At 43.9% G+C, this 23,576-nt stretch overlaps 1 protein-coding gene across 2 annotated transcripts in view; it reads right to left on the bottom strand.

Annotated features, from left to right (window-relative positions):
* Positions 1-854: 854 nt before the first annotated feature.
* Positions 855-23,576, bottom strand: part of UNC13D (unc-13 homolog D) — a 111,964-nt gene continuing 89,242 nt past the window's right edge. For both annotated transcript variants that reach the window (XM_063459045.1, XM_063459046.1), the window contains exons 29-33: positions 21,571-21,654; positions 14,723-14,843; positions 13,427-13,550; positions 13,018-13,226; positions 855-964 (exon numbers count right to left, since the gene is read on the bottom strand). In XM_063459045.1, the coding sequence (XP_063315115.1) occupies positions 855-964; positions 13,018-13,226; positions 13,427-13,550; positions 14,723-14,843; positions 21,571-21,654 (648 nt within the window). The remainder of the gene's footprint in view (positions 965-13,017; positions 13,227-13,426; positions 13,551-14,722; positions 14,844-21,570; positions 21,655-23,576) is intronic.

Consider the following 23,576-nt stretch of genomic DNA (forward strand, 5'->3'; position numbering starts at 1 on the left):
CCTGGTAATTGGAAGTTTACGATGGGCTACATATATACGAAATATAGTAGATTTCCTCCTGTGAATGTTAAATGTCAGATTCTACCTTATCCTAGGACAGCTTTTATAATATGTTTTACATGGCATTTACATTTTATTAGTTTAGTTAGCTGCTCCATATGCGTTTGGAAGAACTTTTTGTCTCAAATTCTCAAATTCCCTTATTTTTTTTATGTGATATTGAAGGTTACATCTCCTTCTTGTTAGGCTTTCAGGTATTGTATGTATCTTTCTAATCCATAAATGGTCTTTATTCCAGCCTCAGTGAACTCCAGTGAACTTTTTCTGAGGGACACAGAATACGATTTCCATTTAAGGATGGACTCACCTTAGGATGCATTAAGGAGCTACTACTGCTACATTCTAATTACATTTAAACACACATTATCAACATTACTGTACTATGGGATGTTGTCAATTTAACTTATTGACTCCTGAGGTTCTTTCAAAAAGCAAGCGACACTACTTGACAGCAACAGCTTGGGTTCACTAAAGCTTGGTGGCTATGCAAACATCTCTACAATTATCTATATTTTACAGTGTTGTTTTTAAGTGTTAGGTTATCATGAAGTGTCAGAATTCCATATAATTATTTTAAAATAAGAGTTCTAACATTGTTTGTGGGTAGAGGTCTCCTCAGCCATGCAAACTGTTTTTCTCCTATTTCATTGCTGTTACTTGTTCAATGTCCAATGTCCTTTGCAATGGGAAAAACACTGTGTTTGAAGTGTTTCCTCGATATTGATTCATGTTGACTCATGCTTTAGTTTGGGAAATATATCTCAGTATGTCCGTAACGCAGCACAATTCCATGGTCACCGCTCACACTTCACGTATTGCCGAGCCCTTTGTCTGCGTAACTTCACAAACATGGCAGCCTCTTTATCTGAGCGACGAGACTCTAGTAAGTCAATGAGTCGATCTCCTGCAAGAAATTTAATGAAAGGATAGGATAATATAACACAAATATATACAAGGCCAATGCAAACAACTATATTTTGATTTGTTGGTAAAGAGACTGTTAAAAGGACCCGAGATGCACCATTTAGAAATCGTAAAACCAGATTTCACCTACAGCAAACAAAAGTATTAGTTTCAATAAGAACAATAAATACATTAAAATCATTACTTAGATATGTGTTTCTCCAGGCAATATACGCCTTTTAAAAAAATGGGCACAATATATTTTTCAGATACTAGAATATATAATGAATAAAATGAAACTAAGGGCAACGTTTTAATCCAGTGACAGATTTAATTAATGTTTAGTTTTTTTTCCAGTCAGGAAAGATTTGAACCATTTTGTAAAAACTTTTGAAACATTTTGGATGATTTTTTGCTTTTTTGGATGAACCTTCTGAAGAATCTCTCAAAGTTAGATCCATGAAAATTGCTATTATTCTGTTTTGTAGAGTTGTACCTATTTTTAAACATCTAAAAACAATACATAAACTTAAATGTACATAAATGTTTTGGGTTGTTGCCAACACTGGAACATACCAAACATGTACTTTGTTCTTTGAAAATTTGCACAAACCTGTTCTGTGTGGGGTTGTCTCAAGCAAGACAATATTACATTAATAATTTACATTTCAGATTACTATCACAGAGATTATGTCTGTCTAGTGCCATAATAAATATCCTTTTTATAACAACACCAGCAATCTTACATAGTCTTATTAAAGGAACATGATATAGTCAGGATTACAACTCACACCCCGCACCGGTCTCACCGTGGCTGGCTCCGCCTCTGTAGCTGAGATAATCAATCCTGATGATCTCAGCCAATCTAATACTTTTCTATAGGAGAGCATTGGGAGGCTATTGCCAATGCGCAGCAAAATGCTTCACTGCATCAATCAGCAACTCCTCTATGGGGAATGTTTGGCGCTTCCGTGAAGAATGTGGAGACGATGAAAGTCAAACACATGAAGCCCCTCTAGTGGCCATGTGAATGATGGCCACTAGAGATGCAACTAGCCAGCAATGCAAACACTATGTTTCTTTGAAAAGGCAGTGTTTACAGTGCTTAGGCTGTAGGGAGAGCTATAAACTCCAGAACCACTATATTAAGCTGTAGTGGTTCAGGTAACTATAGTGTCCCTAAGGGACAGGGAGCAGGGGAGCAAGGCAACAAATAGAGTAATCCTGACGCCTACAGGGCACTATCGAAAATCCAACATGGGATATATATGCAATGAATTTTATTTATCAAGCAGGGTTAATTACTACAGTGCGTATTCAAAGAAAATGTAAACTTTAAAGAGACACTATAGGTACCAGAACACTTCATCTCATTGAAGTGGTCTGGATGAAGTGTAGCTCTCCTCTTAACCCTGCACTGTTTCAGAGAAACTGCAATGTTTATATTGCAGGGTTAAAGGACCACTAAAGGCACCCAGACCACTTAAGTTCAATGAAGTGTTCTGGGTGCCAGGTCCATCTAGAGTTAACCCTGCAGCTGTAAACATAGCAGTTTCATAGAAACTGCTATGTTTACACTAGGGTTAATCCAGCCTCTAGTGGCTGTCTCACTGACAGCTGCTGGAGGCGCTTCCGCGCTTCTCACTGTGATTTTCACAGTGAGAAGATGCTGCCGTCCATAGGAAAGCATTGAGAAATGCTTTCCTATGGACTGACTGAATGCGCGCGCGGCTCGTGCCGCGCATGTGCATTCAACGGATGACGTTGGAAGAGGGAGCAGAGTCCCCAGCGCCGAGGGAGCCCGGCGCTTGAGAAAGGTAAGAGTTTAACCCCTTCCTCCCCCTAGAGCCCGGCGAGAGTGGGACCCTGAGGGTGGGGGGGACCTAAAGACCCTACAGAGCCAGGAAAATTAGTTTGTTTTCCTGGCACTATAGTGGTCCTTTAAGACAACCTCTAGTGGCTGTAAGGCCCTTCCTGGTTCAAACAGATTAACTCTGTGACACATAATTCCTCAGGAAAGCATTGACGGGATTAGGTTCCCACATCAGTGCAGTACCAAGGGTCCTAAATTAGAGACAGAGCAAACTATAGCATTAGGAACACCGTTTTGTATTCCTAAGGCTATAGTGTTCCTTAGAGTGTAAACATTTTCCTAGTCACCTACGCTTCCAGTTCAGCTGTTGTGACCTTAAAATTGAAATTCACTTTACTACCGAACAATTCTCACTTTAGTGAATAACCCAAACAAATGTTCTTTTCAAACTTACTAGGTTTTTTAAAAAGAAATCCTAAAAGTATCACCTGTATTCTATGTATATTCTAATAAATGTTTGGATACAAAAAGAAATGCATGCAAATATACCCATCATTAACATTACTGTATCAAAAACAAAATGTAGCAATGTTACAATGCCAGAAATTGCCTATATGTCCACTATATACACAGGAACGTAAATACATGTTTGTAGCGGATTGGTACCGGGCTGTCCTACAACATGTATGGGAATAATTGTATTCGGTCATATTGCTAGTTTAATGTGTGTGAACATGCATAGAAATCATGGTATCCGGTTATATTGGCAGTTGAATGTGTGTAAAGTACTGTATTCCTCTGGTTGTTCGGTAGAATCATTCGAATGAAACAAGGGAATGAAACTACCGAACAACCAGACCACCCTGTGTAAAGTGTGCCTCCAATTACCGTTTGCAACAATGTTGCAAACGGGTAATTACCTATTCGTGCAGTGTGGTCTTTGTCCTCTGGGTGGCCGCCATTCGGGATACGAACACGTGGCGGCGGCCATCTTAAACTGCCGAACAGCGGTGTTTTGCCGTCGAGTGTCTGGAACCGAAATCGGACACTTGACTAGGTAACCACCGCTGAGAACTCCAGACTCCCAATACTTCGTGGGGAAACTACCGAACGGCCCGCCGTTCGGTAGAAAGAACCCCACGAACTAGGGGATTCATCCGAATCCCCGTCAGGCCACTTAACAGCAATAATTCACCTGTTTGTATTCGCCTGTTTGTGACCGACCGCAGGGCCAAAATGCATGGAACTGTTTTCGGATACTTTACCTCTGCGGTCGATCAATACTTTAAAGTCCCATAACTCCCGAACGCTTTATCTGAATGGGCTGATTTTAAAATATGTTGTTCCTCCAGACTAGGGCTATCTGGAGATATTGGATTTGTGGATGTACCCCAAGTATTTGGGGTACATCCAAAACTTGGGTAAAACTATGTACATGATAAGGGGATTATGATGCTAGAGGAGGGGAGGAGATGTGTGGGAGGTTACTGTTCACAGATTGGATAATGTCTTAAGTGATAGAACCTCCTCCCTTGCATGGGAGAGGGCTTTATAAGGAACTGTGGAATAAAGCTTGTCAGTTCTACTCCTGAAACTGTGTGTCGTCCAGTTATTGGGATTGCGATGGGGATATTGCTGTATTACTCTACCTGCTAGAAACCTTGCCTGTGGACTTATCATCACCTTGTTCCTGAGCCTCACTGGGATCTCTAGTGGAGAATAGCTGTGAAAGATCGGCTCTCCGCTACAATGTTAGGTGCCTATAGGCAAAGAATTCTAAGGTATTATAAAGTGAGTTTAAGGAGAAGTGGAGTTTTTGGTTAGAGATGGGTTAATATCATAGTGAGGTTGAATAGACTGTTTAGTGAGAAGAGGATTAAAAGCTTAAGAGGTTGTGGTATAAGACGTGCTTAAGGTTACAGTAGGGTTAAATTTAGTACAGTACAATTTACAAATTTAATATAATGTAGGTACAGAAGATTTTAGGGTTATGGTTGGGGTAAATTATATGGTGTATTGAAGTATATGATGTATTTAGTTTAGTAAGAGCAGTTAAAACTATGATTAAGGTAGAGTGTTTTCCAGTTTTAGGCTTTTAGTGCTTACATTTGGGACCATTGAAAGGGTTTTTATTATATTTAGGTAGAAGTTAAATTCAGGGTTAATGATAAGGGATGTTTAGAACATTTGGAGTGTGAAAGGTTGCATGCAAAGTACTCATTCTCCTATGTCTTCTGTAGTTTGGTCAACCACCTCCTGTGATTGGTAGCAGTAGCAGTTATGCAGTGTGCATCACTCCCCATGCAATATAATGTGAACCACTAGATGCAGTCCCTGTTCTCCTACAAGTCATTTCCGGTGTGAGAGGCTGTTAGCTAACAGATAGGAAAAAATCCCTTCCACTTCCTGCCCAGCCTCACACACAGACACTGGAGGCGCTGAGCTCCGTTTATAACTATTCCTGCTGCTCTGTTATCAAGCTTCCTGGTGCTTATCTCTTCTCACTAGCCCACCTAAGCTCCAAAAGGCACATAATACGTGTTAAAAGTACCCCATACAGGACATGTGCCTACTTTGCCTAATGGGAAATCCAACCCTGTATATGCCCAGAAAAACTTAACTTCTGAATGTTTGTTTTGTCTTTTCCATTAACGATGTCCTGTTTTCACCCTCTATCTTGGTTGGTCTCCAGTACCCACAATTTAGTCCAGGATCGTGGCCATGGTTGGTCGGTACTGCCCTAAATCAACAGAGCAAATTAAAGTGGAAGTTTCACTTCCCTGGATTTTTAATATTGTGCTTACTCTTCCTCTGTATTTAACAAATATGTATTTGTGAGATGTGAAAAATAAAATGTATATTAATGTTTTTGGATATGAATGGATAATGATTAATTCATCCTGCTGATTGGTTGGAAAAAATACTAATTATGAACTTGGACAGAACACGGTCACACCGCAATATGTAAATGAAGGACTTGTAAACATACCAATTAGGGCGATTGGAACGGGATTACCCTGTCCAAAATGGAAAGTCAGCTTCATGTACAGAGGAAGCCAGAAGTAACCAGCGAAATGCGGTGGGCGGAGTGTTACGGAGCCGAACGGATCCAAATTGAACAGAGGGAACTTTCAAAATCACCAGGAGAAAGCCTCATTCAGTGTTGTAAGGACGGCTGAGCAGACTAGAGGATCCCTGAACACAGGACCTGATAGGTTATGAACGAGTAAGCCAGTTTGTGAGTAGCGGTGGAATTATGTTTTTACTCACCACATTTTCCTGTATGCAGGAGTATTTTTTATGTGTTTAATATGTAGATTTTTTGCTATAGCGTTCATTTTTTTAAATTAAAAATACTAACATCTATCCATTCATATATGTATCAGTAAAACACTATTCACGTTTTTTTGTTCAATGTAGGTAATACACCACCATTGAAATTATCCTATTTTAAAAGGGTAATGCACTATTATTTGAACTATCTGTTTTTCCGCATATGTAACTCTGAGTTGGCTGAATGATTGAAGGTGCCGCTTATGGATATATAGGTATAATATATTTTTTTTGTGTGGGGAATATGCACTAAATAATACAACTCCACTTCTATCTGTTTTGGGTTGCATTCTAAATTGTGTGTTGGGGTATAACACCTGAGAGTGTAGCAGTCTTTTATATTTAAAGTGCACAGCACTAATATATCAGTTTTATTCCTGAAATTAAGGAAATCCAGAGATTCAGAGAAGGTTAAATACATTTTCTTTATTTTTTGCATTTCTGAACTTCAGTACTCCAAAAATAAATTTTTGCGAACTTCCGCAAATGTTCGCGAACGGGCAACCGGGCAAACCGCCATAGACTTCAATAGGCAGGCGAATTTTAAAACCCACAGGGACTCTTTCTGGCCACAATAGTGATGGAAAAGTTGTTTCAAGGGGACTAACACCTGGACTGTGGCATGCCGGAGGGGGATCCATGGCAAAACTCCCATGGAAAATGACATAGTTGATGCAGAGTCTGGTTTTAATCCATAAAGGGCATAAATCACCTAACATTCCTAAATTGTTTGGAATAACGTGCTTTAAAACATCAGGTATGATGTTGTATCGATCAGGTAGTGTAAGGGTATGCCCGCTTCACAGTGACAGACCAGACTCCCCGTTTAACGCACCGCAAACAGTCCATTTGCACAACCGCAAACTCCCCATTTGCACAAGGTTGGATACCAAGCTAGCCATGTCCCGTTCCTTGTCCTCACTGATGTCATTGAAGGCCTCCACCCAGCCACGTACAACACCAAGGGTCCCCGAAAGGTGACAACAAGCCCCCTGGGACGCCTGCTGTGTTTGGTCTTCCACCTCCTCAAAGCCACCTTCCTCCTCTGACACCTCTTCTTCAGACTCCTCTCTCTGCATTGCCTCTCTCTGCGTTATTATAAGGTGTGTTAAGTAGTACTATTCTTATCAGTTTAATCCCTGTTACGTCCCCTATCAGGGGACGTGTATATGGCATCGATTTTAGGAACCGGGAGATGGAAAAAGATGCTTGGTTGGTCCTCCTACCTCAAATTTGGGGCACTGCGCGTGTAATCTAATGTGCCACCAGATAAGAGTGGTGTGTTAAGTAGTACTATTCTTATCAGTTTAATCCATGTTATGTCCCCTATCAGGGACGTGTATATGGCATCGATTTTAGGAACCGGGAGATGGAAAAAGATGCTTGGTCGGTCCTCCTACTTCAAATTTGGGGCACTGCGCCAAATCTAATGTGCCACCAGATAGGAGTGGTGTGTTAAGTAGTACTATTCTTATCAGTTTAATCCCTGTTACGTCCCCCTCATCAAGCCTTTTTTAGTCGAATGTATCGCCCACTGTCAGTCCCTTCGGGATCCATCCCTCATTCATCTTAATAAAGGTGAGGTAATCTAGACTTTTTTGACCTAGGCGACTTCTCTTCTCAGTGACAATACCTCCTGCTGCACTGAAGGTCCTTTCTGACAGGACACTTGAAGCGGGACAGGCCAGAAGTTCTATCGTAAATTGGGATAGCTCAGGCCACAGGTCAAGCCTGCACACCCAGTAGTCAAGGGGTTCATCGCTCCTCAGAGTGTCGATATCTGCAGTTAAGGCGAGGTAGTCTGCTACCTGTCGGTTGAGTCGTTCTCTGAGGGTGGACCCGGAAGGGCTGTGGCGATGCGTAGGACTTAAAAAGCTCCGCATGTCCTGCATCAACAACACGTCTGTAAAGCGTCCTGTCCTTGCCGGCGTGGTTGTGGGAGGAGGAGGATTACTTTCATCTCTTCCCCTGTTAGATTCCCGTTGTGCTGTGACATCACCCTTATACGCTGTGTAAAGCATACTTTTTAATTTATTTTGGAACTGCTGCATCCTTTCCGACTTGCGGTAATTCGGTAACATTTCAGGCACTTTCTGCTTATACCGGGGGTCTAGTAGCGTGGACGTTCTCCTTCAGCCTTTTTATACGAGGGTCCCTCAACAGGCACGACAGCATGAAAGACCCCATTTGCACAAGGTTGGATGCCGAGCTACTCATGTCCCGTTCCTCGTCCTAGGTGATCTCACTGAATGTATGTTCTTCCCCCCAGCCACGTACAACACCACGGGTACCAGATAGGTGACAATGAGCACCCTGGGATGCCTGTTGTGGTTGGTCTTCCTCCTCCTCCTCCTCAAAGCCACATTCCTCCTCTGACTCCTCTAACTCACAATCCTCTTCCAGCGTTGCCGCAGGTCCAGCAAGCGATGCTGATAAGGCTGTTTCTGATGGTGATGGTGACCACAACTCTTCCTCTTCACGCTCATCTACTGCCTAATCCAGCACTCTTCGCAGGGCACGCTCCAGGAAGAAAACAAATAGTATGATGTCGCTGTTGGTGCCTTCGGTGCGACTGACTAGGTTTGTCACCTCCTCAAAAGGACGCATGAGCCTACAGGCATTGTGCATGAGCGTACAGTAATGTGGCAAAAAATTTCCCAGCTCCGCAGAGGCTGTCCTAGCACCCCGGTCATACAAATAGTCGTTAACGGCTTTTTCTTGTTGGAGCAGGTGGTCGAACATTAGGAGTGTTGAATTCCAACGTGTCGGGCTGTCGCAAATCATGGCATGTTGTTTCGCCGCTGGATATCTGAAAAGTAGCCATGGCCGTGTAGGAACGCCTGAAATGGCCACACACCTTCCTGGCCTGCTTCAGGATGTCCTTTAAGCCTGGGTACTTATGCACAAAGCGTTGTACGATCAGATTACACACATGTGCCATGCACGGCACATGTGTCAACTTGCCCAAATTCAATGCCACCAACAAACTTCTTCCATTGTCACAAACCACTTTGCCGATCTCCAGTTGGTGCGCAGTCAGCCACTGATCCACCTGTGCGTTCAGGGTGGACAGGAGTGCTGGTCCGGTGTGACTCTCTGCTTTCAGGCAAGTCAACCCCAAGATGGCGTGACACTGCCGTATCCGGGATGTGGAATAGTACCTGGGGAGCTGGGGGGGTGCCGTTGATGTGGAGCAAGACGCAGCAGCAGAAGAGGACTCAGCCGAGGAAGAGGATAGAGTAGGAGGAGTAGAGGAGTTGGCAGCAGGCCTGCCTGCAAGTCGTGGCGGTGTCACCAACTCCTCTGCAGATTCCATGCTTGGCAGCCGTCAGCAGGTTTACCCAATGCGCAGTGTAGGTGATATACCTGCCCTGACCATGCTTTGCAGACCAGGTATCAGTGGTCAGATGGACCCTTGCCCCAACACTGTGTGCCAGACATGCCATTACTTCCTTTTGCACAATCAAGTACAAGTTGGGGATTGCCTTTTGTGCAAAGAAATTTCGGCCGGGTACCTTCCACTGCTACAAATTTTTGGAACGCCTCAGACTCCACCAGCTTGTATGGTAAAAACTGGCGGGCTAAGAGTTCAGACAAGCCAGCTGTCAGATGCCGGGCAAGGGGGTGACATTGTGACATTGGCTTCTTACGCTCAAACATGTCCTTGACAGACACCTGACTGTGGGCAGATGAGCACTAACTGCTCAAGGCGAGAGACGGAGTGGCAGATGGTTGAGAGGGGGCAAGGAGGACAGCAGTGGTTGACGTGGCTGAAGATGCTGGACCAGGAGGAGGATGGTGGCTTTGAGTTTGTGTGCTGCTTGTACTCATGTGTTGATCCCATAGGTGTTTGTGATGTGCGATCATGTGCCTTCGCAAAGCAGTTGTACCTACGTGGGAGTTTCTTTTGGCACAGGTTGCAAATGGCATTGCTGTTGTCAGAGGCAGACACACAAAAAAAATGCCACACTGCTGAGCTCTGCAATGACGGCATTCTGGTGGTGGCAACAGCATGCGTTGATTGTCTGGCTGACACCGGGTGCCGATGCATGCTGTCTGACTGTGCCACTAGCTCCTTGCGACGACCTCCCCCTGCTTCTAACTCGTCTCCTCCTCCTCTCTGTCTCCCCATCTGAACTTTCCCCCTGTTCTTCTTCTCTTCTAGCGGGCACCCACGTGACATCCACGGATGCATCGTCATCATCAACCGCTTCACTTGTATCTGACAACTCAGCAAAGGAAGCAGCAGCGGGTACAACATCATCATCATCACACCGTACGTCCATGTGTGTAATGCTGCCTGACTGAGACATATCCCTGTTATCTACATCCTCTGGCAATAATGGTTGCGCATCACTCATTTCTTCCAACCGATGTGTAAATAACTCCTCTGACAGATCAAGTGAAGCGGCTGTGGTGCTAGTGTTGGTGGTGGCGGCAGGCGGGTAAGTGGTAACTTGAGGGGTGCCCGAAGCTAAGCTGGAAGAGAATGGTGCGTCAAGGTTCCGGCCGGAAGCTGTAGAAGATTGGGTGTCCAGTGTTAGCCAGTCAACTATGTCCTCTCAAACTTTTCGAGTTCAGGGTACGTGGCCTCTGAACACTGGGCATTATTCTAGGGCCATTTTTTTTTTCGATTAGTGGTACTATGCGTGCAAGCTACTGTGACAACAGATATGAGTGACACTGTGCACTGGCAGAAGTTGGCAGAGTAGACGCTGTAGGCCTGACACACACGCTTGCAGACAACTAACTGCTATTCAATCTATTACAGTCAAATTTTTTATTTTTTTTAAATGTGCACTACTGTAACACCAGATATGAGTTGCACTGGTGTGACACTGTGCCCTGGAAGGCCCTGAAACGCACACGTGTGAAGGAAACTGACTGCTATTATCTCACAGTCAAATTTCTAGTTTTTTTTTTAATGTACACTACTGTTACACCAGATATGAGTTGCACTGGTGTGACACTGTGCCTTGGCAGGCCCTGAAATGCACACGTGTGAAGGAAACTGACTGCTATTATATTACAGTCAAAAAAGTTTTTCTTTTTTTTTTAAAACAAGCTATTGTGACACCAGATATGAGTGGGCACAGTAGGCAACTGCAATTAGATTACACAGGAAAAAAAAAAAAAGAAGACTGATGTTCTAGCCCTAAAAAGTGCTTTTGGGGGGTGCTGTCCTTACAGCAGAGATCAGATGAGTCCTTCAGGACTGTAGTGGACACTGAATACACTAGCCTAGCTATCGATTTCCCTATTAAATCAGCAGCAGCTACACTGTCCCTCCTCTCACTAAGAATGCAGCTTCCCGGGGGGCGGGGCCTAGCTGTCATGGAGGAAAGACGCACTTCGTGTGAGCTCCCTCAATATCTCACTTTAAGCAGCTATCAACAATTGAATTTCCCCTCAGCAATGTTGCTCCTACCTGACCGACCCAACATGCTTAATAGCGGTCAGCAACTCGACAGAGTCTTACTTACCTCCGCGTGGCAAGTGTGGCCTGGCGCTCACCGGGCGGGAGAGGCGGCCGATCTCCCGATCCTGGGATGCCCAGGAGCAGCTACTTCCCGGCAGGAGCTCCGTTACCCCCCCCCCCCCCCCTCTGACCGGTGGGGGTTATCCCAGTCCACCCCTGAGAGGCTGTCTGGAGCTAATGGACGCACAGAGCACAGCCGCCCAGGCTGACATACTCATCTGCGACTCTCCCAATATCGCGGCAGCCGCGTGTCCTCCTGGTACCAGCAAAGCATGGCAGGATATTGAGTCTAAGCTGGACAGACTCTTTGATCAATTTTGGAAGCAAATAACAAGCAGGAAGCCCCAACAAGCTCCACCACAGCCCCAACAAGCTCCACCACAGCTAAGCGAAGCAGTCCCCATTAAAATCCACCAACGCAAAAGGCGTCGAAGATGGGACCGGAGGCAAACAAAAATGCAGAGCCTGCCCCACGTCAAGCACTCGCCTCCACCTTAAGCCACCACAATCCCGCACCGGACGTGAAGCACCACCGGGACAGATCCGATCACCCGACAAAACAAGCTTCCACCACCTCAAGCCGTGAACCCGGCACTCAGCCAGAGACTTGCCTTTGTTGTTCCAGGTATCAGGGACTCCCAGGGTCTGAAACCTGGAGCCCAGAAGGGATCGGATGAACACAAGCAGTAAACAGCAGCCTGCCAAGCATGTCCCACTATAGCCGATCCTCCACACCATGCCTTTGATCACATGAACTGCTCTCTGCACATTAACTAATCGTAAAGTAGCAAGCGTTTAAACATGTCATTATTTCACCTCCTAAAGAGTTTATTGTCGTAGTTCCTTACATGCCTTTACCTTAACCGTTCATGTATTATGTTATTCACTAGTCTCATCTCATGGGGCGACTCACACTTGATTTATAACTAGTGGTGGAGCTGCTGATATAAATACACAGTTGATAACGTGCAAGCTACACCCTAAACATGACAGCCATCTTTCACAACAATGTACTGCTATATACTCATACCCTCAGTGCAACTAGCCATGATATATGCACATTCAGCCTAGCATGCTCAAATATAACACACTTCTGTCTAAAAAAAAAATAAAAAAAATAAAAAAAAGAATGCAGCTTCCGAATGAATCTAAAATGGATGCTGTCCAGGAGGTGGGAGGGTCTGGAAGGGAGGGTCTGCTGCTGATTGGCTGGAATGTGTCTGCTGACTGTGAGGTACAGGGTCAAAGTTTACTCAATGATGACGAATAGGGGGCGGACCGAACATCGCATATGTTCGCCATCCGTGGCGAACGCGAACAAGCTATGTTCACTGGGAACTATTCGCCAGCGAACTATTCGGTACATCTCTAGTTGGAACCTATACACGTATTGATATGACAGATGAATATTATAGAAATATATTCTGACCTTGGGGATTGGGTTGATTTAGGGACAATCGCCTCTGTGGTATGTTGGTCAAATGTCCATTGTTCTCCTGTTCATTCTGTAATGCTATAAGATCTCCCAAGGCCACAAATGCTTCCCCCTCCAAGTTATTAGACAGAAATGTTTCATAATCAAAGACCGACAGTAAAAGGCAAGCTCCGGCCACTTCACATTGTTCATGGGTGACAAGGCTATGAGAAAGAAAAAAAGATTGGGTGAAAGTTTGGGTTTAGCTTTCTCATCACAGAAATACGCAGGAGTTTATTTATAATGTTATCTAAGCAATACAAAATCGTGCAATGATTAAGTCTCTTCGGTTAACTCACTTATGGTGATTTTTAATCAGAACTAGATTTCTAGGATATATAAGTTATTCTTAAAAAAAACTTACAAGTCAAAGGTCTCATCGTACAGCGGGTTCAGTTCATCCTTTTGTGTTTGGGTAGAACGTTGCTCCACTGCTGGAAAAAGGTGCTTGGGTTCCAGTGTGATTTGCACAAATGGGTCACAACTGCCTGTGTGGGAGGTAAAGGAGGAAACCTAATGAAGTTGAAGTCAACGGTAATTGTAACCCATTGAATGGCAGTCTATGGGTAGAATGATGAGCTACAAAAAGTTAACAATGAGTGAATGAAAGTGAAACAGTATTTGTGTTAGCAGTGCCGCAGTATACTGGTTGGGGAAGACTTAAGGATCACTATAATGTCAGGAAAACAAAGCGGTTTTCCTGACACTATAGTGCCCTGAGGGTGCCCCGACCCTCAGGGTCCCTTGCCCGTGGCCCTGAAGGGGTTAAAACCCCTTCAGCCACTTACCTTAATCCAGCGCCGTGCTCCCTCGGCGCTGGTGACCTCTCCTCCCCCGCCGACGTCAGCTCCCCTGTCTGACGTCAGCGCACGCATTCAAAGTGTCCATAGGAAAGCATTTCTCAATGCTTTCCTATGGACGCTCTGCGCTATGGAGGCATAATATGCTTCCATCGTCGCAGATGCGCCTCTAGTGGCTGTCCGGAAGACAGCCACTAGAGGCTGGCTTAACCCCAAATGTAAACATAGCTGTTTCTCTGAAACTGCTATGTTTGCATCTGCAGGGTTAAAACCTGAGGGACCTGGCACCCAGACCACTTCATTGAGCTGAAGTGGTCTGGGCGACTAAGACATTTTAAATAATACATCAAGATGCCTTCATAGTTACAAAATCAGTTAGTCAGTATGAGACACAAAGCATAACACAAATGGGATATTCTCAGGCATTTAACAGATACAAATTTGTACTGAAGGGAGAAATACAGGGCTATTCACTAAAGTGAGAAGTGAATGAAAAATTCTAATTTCAAGCCTAAGAAGCCAAACTGGAATCATAGCTTTTTCTAGTGGGTTATTTTGGTCGTACATTTGACATTCACTTAGAATTTTCACTTTAATAAGTATTCCTGACAATAACAATGAAATGGAGAAAATTGGAAAGAAAATAGGTAGTAATCAAGTGGAGTGTCTCTCCAATGTAATTATTTTGCCCTAAGTATTAATTTACTTTCTAACAAGTTGTTTTTATTCTACCAATATTTTGTTTAAAACACAAGATGTGTAGGTTACACAAAAACAACACATTTTGATGTTATCTACCAAGTAAATCTATGTAAAGACAGAATTCCCCTTTTAAACCAATAAGTATATCATTGACCCACCATTTGCATTTCGGGGAATGAGATTGACTGCATTAAGGATCTCCACTCGCAATTTCTGCTCTGACGGTAGATAGCTGACTTTTATTGTGACTGCGCCATATTTCTCAGAAGTGGATTCCTGCTGTGAACAGTTAGAGAAGTCATAGAGTATTCCATCATCAAATTAAACTGCATGCAGAATTTAGCTTGGATACATTCAAAATAAATAAAATACATAAAAAATATATAAAAATTAAATGATACTTTGAGGGGGCAGGACCTGATGGTTATAGCGGATGGACACGATTTGGGAGAGCTCCTTGCTTATCTCTCAATATAGTTAATTTAAGCTTTTCTTTTGGCATGATTTTTGAGATTGGTTGAGACTTACCTTTTCCTAGAACTGACTAATTAGCCTTGGAGTACTTCTTGCTGGAACCTGCGAAGTCCCAACAGACTCAAGCTGATGCTTGTTGCTTCTGCTCCCCCCTCCCACCCTTTGGACTGACGGGGGTGATTATGTGGAGCTGCCGTGAGACTAGGCAGAAGATATAGTGTCCCACTCAACATGGCAGATGCTGTGTACCCCTGTGAATACTGCAGTGAGTCCAGTAATGTCTCAGCTTGACAAAATCTTTGCGGATGTTTGGCAGAAACTGAAAAATACACTGAGCCAACCTGCTCCATGGATGACGAGCGACTACGCACCTCAAAGTCCACCCCTATGTGCATTTCAATGGCTCCAACCATAGAGAAGGTGCAATTATGGTGGCCCCAACAACAAGCCTTGGGGAGGGCTGAGTATGGACCCGCATAAAGGCTTGGTCTACACGGGGAAAGTCTTGGGACTCATTGGAGGGCTGAAATACTGAGAGTTAAACAAATGACAACTACTGTGCTTGGATAATGCATTTACCTACAGCTGGGCAACTTGACCTGAAGAGCTTCTTCATTCAATGGGAATATGTTCTGCCCTTGAAGGGCATAGGCTGATCTGGGTTCTGGGTATCTCACCTCACATCACTACTTCACAAAATAACTCAATGTGGAGCAACAAGTTTATGCAATTTTGGTTTTCCTATTGCCTTATCAGTTTAAATTTCAATTAGTATCTAATTATTTCTAAGTCCTTAATTGTTCTTGACATTTACCTACTATATTTCTAGGAGCCTCCTGGGGGAATTATTCTGGTAGAAACACGACTGTATACATGCCTTGCTCTATTATTTAAAAATTGTGCAGATACATAGCTCTGTAATTAATGCAATGCTTGTCATCTCTTTGCTATACCGTGTGTAACGGATCCACTGGCACCCCGACTGGGTACCTCCGTTGAAAGATGCTCCTAGCGCTTCCAGAGGACTCCAAGCACTCCACCAGACACCATAAGCACCGCAGGCTGCAGCTATCTCCCTTCAGAACGAAGCAGGAACAAGCTCTTACAAGAGCTCAGTGATTATAGCAAGGGAATATGCCTAGCATAGCAATCCCTTGTAGCAGATTCCCCCAATAAGAGACAGGACTCAAGTTGAGGGTAAAAATAGAACTCCCTGGCTGCTAGCTTGCAGCCCTTTTTATTAGGTGCTCCCATGAAGGGGAGGGACACACACAGTATCGTACATTAACCAATCACACAATAGTTACATCCCACACATAGCCCTCCCCTCTACCTGTAAACTAATTATCTGTACACACAGGAAAACACAATTATCCTAGGTAGGGAAAATACAGTTTTTACACAACATTCATAACTCCCAAAATATACATCACATTCGCATAAAAATACATATACACAATCAATCCATTCGGGGGAACAACATACTCAAAAATCATACGAATTGGACCAGGGGTTCAAAAGTTAGTACAAATGTGCATTTGACCTTCTGGAAGCATGGTTTTTAGAAGCTCAAACTAGTTCCCCAGAATCCTCTATCCTGGAGACAATGGAGAAGCTGATTTAATTATATCCAGGGACAAACACAGCCTCCATTAAGCACATGTTACCAGCAACCACCAAAAGACATAAAAATACATAACTCTTGTTATACTAAACAGAACCCCCACATTCAACCCATCCCCAGATGGCTTGGATCTGAGCGCTCAACATATCCAAACAGCGTTTAGATGCCACAAACACAGTTCAAACGCCATGGGGTTTAAGTTTCGTATGGGCTGATGAGAGGGCCCATAATCCTGGGGCAGCCCAATAACCCACAGTATGCCCAAATACCGTGCATAAAGGGCCAAATCGCCCAGGGACCGTAGTCACAGGGTAAGAGGCGGGCAAGCAGCCCCCTCCAAACCACAGTGGCGAAGTGGCTTTCGCTACATATCTTCCCATTCGGGGGTAGACTAACCAGGTACCTGACCTTCTGCCGGTCAGTACCTAGATTAGTCGGGCAGCCCACCCATAAAACAAAATTAGCAGTGTAGCCCCCCCACAATAAAGAATTCACAGAATGGCCCACCCACGGTACATAGTTCACAGAGGGTCTAACCCACAAAACAAATTTAGCAGTGTAGCCCCCCCACAATAAAGAATTCACAGAATAGCCCCCCAACAATAAGTCATACTGGCCTGTAGGTCCCAAGTTGTGGGGTGAAACTGTGGCACCCTCGGCCTTGCTGGGCAAATGGCTGTGAGTACTTGGGGGCCAGATGCCCGATGTGCTCTGCTCCGGGGTCAGAGCTGGGGTAGTCTCAGGGTAAGGAAAAAAGGAAGGACAGAGGCCAGCGGCGCTCTGCCCAGTTGCCAGCTCTTCCGCTGAGGCAGCCTGTAGAAAGTCAGGCTCAGGGGAAGAAAACAAGGGAGGACAGAGGCCAGCGGCGCTCTGCCCAGTTGCCAGCTCTTCTGCTGGGGGGTCAGGGAACAAAGGAGTGGACTGGGGAGGAGAAATATCACTTACCTCCCCCTGGTACTCCGGCTGCTGCTGGGGGGGGAGGTCGATGCTCTCCACTTTCTGTAACTCCAGCTCTAGTTGGGGATCTGGGCCGGTTGCCCAGCATCCCTGTAGGGCCGGTGGAGAGATCTCGGTCCCATCTCCACCTGCCTGCAGGGGGTCCTCCCAGGACCAGTCTATGAGGTCCTCTACCTCGGGTACCTCTGGTTGCTGTTGGGGAGGGAGACCGGTTGTCTCTTCCTCCAATAACACATTCTGCCACTGGGGAGTGAGACCGACTGTCTCCCCTCCCTGTAAAACATACTGCCGCTGGGGATCTGGGCCGACTGCCCAGCATCCCTGTAGGGCCGGTAGAGAGACCGCAGTCCCATCTCCACCTGCCATCGGTGGGTCTTCCCAGGACCAATCCGTGAGGCCCCTCAACATTTGTGAGTAAGGGCCACCTGCTTCCCCACCTGGCAACTCTGGCTGCTGCTGGGGATCTGGGCCGGCTGCCCAGCATCCCGGTGGAGTGACCTTGGTCCCATCTCTACCTGCCTGTTGTGGTTCCTCACAGGACCAGTCTATGAGGACCCCCACTTCGGGTTCCTCCCGCCGCCTCAGGGAAAGACAGCTAACCTCCTCGGATGCAGCCTCTACCCGGCTGCTGTAACGCTCCTGCTGCTGAGCATACTTCCTCTCTTTTGCCAACCGGAATTCTCGGTCCAGCCTTGTGTTTCGCTCGGCCATGACCTGGTTCCAGATCACCCGGCGTGTCTCCATGGGTATATCATCCCCATACTCAGCCACTCGCTGCCTCACCTCGGCCAGCCAATCATCTCCAGAGCCAGAACCTTCCATACTTGTCTGCTCCCAGGGGCGCTGCACGACTGCTAGCGTTGCCCTCAATTTGTAAATCCAAACGAACTGTGTCTCCGAGCTGCTTTACCTCACACTAGGACGCCATCCCACCGCTTGCCACCAATGTAACGGATCCACTGGCACCCCGACTGGGTACCTCCGTTGAAAGATGCTCCTAGCGCTTCCAGAGGACTCCAAGCACTCCACCAGACACCATAAGCACCGCAGGCTGCAGCTATCTCCCTTCAGAACGAAGCAGGAACAAGCTCTTACAAGAGCTCAGTGATTATAGCAAGGGAATATGCCTAGCATAGCAATCCCTTGTAGCAGATTCCCCCAATAAGAGACAGGACTCAAGTTGAGGGTAAAAATAGAACTCCCTGGCTGCTAGCTTGCAGCCCTTTTTATTAGGTGCTCCCATGAAGGGGAGGGACACACACAGTATCGTACATTAACCAATCACACAATAGTTACATCCCACACATAGCCCTCCCCTCTACCTGTAAACTAATTATCTGTACACACAGGAAAACACAATTATCCTAGGTAGGGAAAATACAGTTTTTACACAACATTCATAACTCCCAAAATATACATCACATTCGCATAAAAATACATATACACAATCAATCCATTCGGGGGAACAACATACTCAAAAATCATACGAATTGGACCAGGGGTTCAAAAGTTAGTACAAATGTGCATTTGACCTTCTGGAAGCATGGTTTTTAGAAGCTCAAACTAGTTCCCCAGAATCCTCTATCCTGGAGACAATGGAGAAGCTGATTTAATTATATCCAGGGACAAACACAGCCTCCATTAAGCACATGTTACCAGCAACCACCAAAAGACATAAAAATACATAACTCTTGTTATACTAAACAGAACCCCCACATTCAACCCATCCCCAGATGGCTTGGATCTGAGCGCTCAACATATCCAAACAGCGTTTAGATGCCACAAACACAGTTCAAACGCCATGGGGTTTAAGTTTCGTATGGGCTGATGAGAGGGCCCATAATCCTGGGGCAGCCCAATAACCCACAGTATGCCCAAATACCGTGCATAAAGGGCCAAATCGCCCAGGGACCGTAGTCACAGGGTAAGAGGCGGGCAAGCAGCCCCCTCCAAACCACAGTGGCGAAGTGGCTTTCGCTACACCGTGATATTGTGCTCAACGTTGTATTGTTATGCCATTGCACAAGAAAATGAAAAAAATAAAAATAAAAGATACTATGAAGTTTTAATATTTGCTGCAAATACACAGGATTTAAAGTTTCTGCAGAGAGCTTCCTTCATACTTTGAAGTAGATGAAACTCTTCAGCCAATCGTGGTGTTTATATTTTCTATGCAAGAGTCGAAATAAATCTTCTCAACTAATCCAGATATACTTACATAGTACAAATACATATACACGTATATTTAGGTAAGAGTAGTATACATTTCCCGTAAACCTCTGCTTGAATGAAAATTCAAGAAAAGGGGGTCTGGAGTGTGTAAAGGGACTTCAAAGGGGGTAACCCTAAGAATTAAATAAATTGTATACAGTCCAATGGATACAAAGTCCAGAGGACACAATAAAGTCCCTACATGGATACTATGTATTATTCTATATGATTACAAAATTCCGTTTATTAGATAATAATTACAAATATATAGCAAAACCACAACAGAAAAGGAAACTTATAAGTACATACAGAGTAGAGAACAGAAGCTAATAAGCTCTGCAATGTAAGAGGGGTAGAAAGAGTTCTGTAGCAATCAAGGCTGCTTAAAATTTCTGTAATTAGAGGTAGGAGGAACAAAAGTTAAATAGATCTAAATCACTCTTGCTTAAAGTGGCTATGGTAAAGGAAAGACATATTGTTCACAAAGGGTTAACCAACTATTAGAATTGCTAAGCACTTTAGGACCTATGAAATTAGACAACAATATATTAAAATAAGCAATCCCCACCTATGAGGAATCCCTAGGATATATTTTACTCACAAAGGGTTAACTAACTGACTGTATGTTGCTGAGCAGTATGAAACTTTTGAAGTCTAACAAAGGAGTTATGTAGCAATGAATGCTGTTGAAAATTTCTATAATTAGAGGTCGGAAGAACAAAAGTTAAATAGATCTAAATCACTCTTGCTTGCAGTGGTTATGGTGAGTGAAAAATATATTATTCACAAGGGGTTAACCAACTAACAGTTTAAATACCATATGGTGTAGTGCAGGGGTAGGCAATGTGTTAGTCGTACTGAGCCAAAACAAGATCTTTAAGTTTATTGGCGCACCGGTCCTATTTTTAAATTGAGGTGTGTATGTTCCCATATTATGCTTGTGTTATTTACGGGTGCTGCAGTTGCTTTACAGCGTTGTATTTGTGCGTATGTGAGTTGTTATATTGTATATGTTCATGAGCAGTTTGTGGCAGTGTGTTTGATACCCATGGATGTGGGCTGTGTATGGTGGAATTGTGGAATTGTGTGTGTGTATGATATGTTACATTGTGTGTGTGTGTGTGTGTGTGACTGATTGTGGTATTGCAATCAACACTCAGTTTGAGCTAACAGATATCTAAAGTCCCACTGGAACTCCTGACTGATAGGTCACAGCATATTTGGCTCCAGCAGCCTTAAGTGCTGTGCAAAGGCACCTTGAGTGCCATAGGTTGCTGCCCCTGGTGTCAAAAAAAGTACAAGTAATCCTTTGGTGACAGCTCATGGTTTAATTAATTCCATTCCTGAATAGAAATATAGGGATATGTGTTTGTTTTGTCTTTAAAATATCTAGATCTAGATTTAAATATTTTTAAGGTAATAGTGCCACACAGACATATTCCTATTCATCAGTAAATTAGAACAGAGGGGGCAGAGTCAGATCCAGATCCCACCCAACGTAAAATGTCACCAGTCCCCACTAATCCACAGCTCTGCACAGAGCGAGATAACATAAGGACCAGGGTTTGGACAGGTGCCACAGTACCATTATTCTGCTTAGCCTGATTCAAAATTTCTTTGAAGAATGAAGGTGAGCCACCAGCCTGTGGATTGTTAATCATTCTCTGCTGAGACTTTTACATATATAACCTTTCCCTGAAAAACACTAGCTCCAGAGTAATCTCATGAAGGGCCACTTACTTGCTGCTGGATCCGCTGCTGGTAGTAACACTCTATGACTTTCCGAGTGGAAGAAGAGCAAATCTGAAGTTCTTTCTCCAGATCCTACACAGAAGGAATAAGTTGCATTAAGGTTTGGTAACACATAGCAATAGATTGAAATCTTGCAAGGCAGAGAATAAGTGAAAAAATATATGCAATTCAGTTAAATAACACTGACTCCACAGCAAAAACTAAAAACTGAAAAAAAATGTAATAATAATAATACTCTACTTTGTCATACCCTGAATAAATAGCATGTCCCTTCCTGCCTAAAATGTAATACTGTGCCAATATGTGGTATTTTGTTTACAGTCATATTTACTTTAGTTTTACATTAAAGGATCACTTTAAGGTCAGGAACACAAACGTGTATTCCTGACCCTATAGTGTTAAAACCACTATCTAGCCCCCCTTGGCCCCTCGTGCCTCCATAAATATAGCAAAATCTTACTGTATGCAAGCCTGAAGCTGTAACTCTGCATGCTGTTTGCCTCAGAAAAACAAGCAGTGTGCTGACATCATCAGAAGTTGTAGCCTGATCCAATCACAATGCTTCCCCATATGATTGGCTGAGACTGAAAAGGAGGCAGATCAGGGGCAGAGCCAGCATGATTCAAACACAGCCCTGGCCAATCAGCATCTCCTCATATAAATTAATTGAATCAATGAATCTCTATCAGGAAAGTTCAGTGTCTGCATGCAGAGGGAGGAGACACTGAATGTTTGGATGCATTTTAGGCAGCCATGACCCAGGAAGGATCTCTAACAGCCATCTGAGGAGTGGCCAGTGAAGTTATCACTAGGCTGTAATGTAAACACATTTTCTCTGAAAAGACAGTGTTTACAGCAAACAGCCTGAAGGTAATGATTCTACTCCCCAGAACAAATTCAATAAGCTGTAGTTGTTCTGGTGACTATAGTGTCCCTTTAAGTAATTCAACTAATAAAACTCATTGTAGTGGTTATAGTGCAAGGAATTCCCAAGGACCACCCCCCACTCATTGTAAGTAGTAGTGGAGTAAGTAAGTGAAGGCGGGTTAGCAACATGCAGCGGTCCCCAGATAAAAGATCAAGTCATTCAGAGTTTGACTACTTACAAAGGTGATGCGCCAAGGCACTCCAGGTACCATAACAATGACATTGCGCTATAGTTGTTATGGTGCTTGGAGTGTCTTAAAGTCAAATAATTTGGGGCTTATGCCAAGTGTGCCTTAACGTGCATAGACTTTTTATTTCAGGGAATAATTAATTTATTTAGAAAATATTTTACCAGGACGGATACATTGAAATTTATCTCGTTTTCAAGTATATCCTGGGTCCACAAAACATTGCATTGTTGCAATAAGATACAATATTACAAAAATACAATATACAAACTATAAATATATATACACATACACACATATATACATTTAATACATAACAGCTAATAAATATATTCAACCATGACACGTGCATTCTGTGCTGACTTATATTGCCATAGAGCTCTTAAAAGAATTTAGATTGAATGAAGAATTGACTGTGTCCATGAGATTATTCCATAATTGCGCTGCCATGTAAGAAAATGAGGATCGAGCCACTTTATTTTTGTATTGCGGTATGCTAAATATTGTGCTAGAATTGGATCGGAGGTTATAGGAGATCGGAACAGCTGGGGAGAGCATTCTGCTCAGGCAAAAAAAGCTCTAATACACAAGGCTGGAAAGATGAAGAGTGTGTCGGGATTCCAGCGATAGCAAGTTTAGCTCTTTTAATAATAATATCCTGAGGTTTTTTAAATTGTAATAGTTACATGGTGTTTTAGTGGAGACATATGGTGGTGATTAAAGTAAAATTACATTTTCTTTTCACATGCCCATGCCTTGCACGGCATCATGAAGGCAATTAAACAGTAACAGTTAAGACAGCAGTTAGCATAACTGGAGCATTTCCAGTCTCTTACATCAACAGTTTTACTATGCAAGTTTACTATGCCTTTAAAGGGT

This window comes from Pelobates fuscus, chromosome 6 (genome assembly GCF_036172605.1).
Source record: "Pelobates fuscus isolate aPelFus1 chromosome 6, aPelFus1.pri, whole genome shotgun sequence".
NCBI classification, from domain to species: Eukaryota; Metazoa; Chordata; class Amphibia; order Anura; family Pelobatidae; genus Pelobates; species Pelobates fuscus.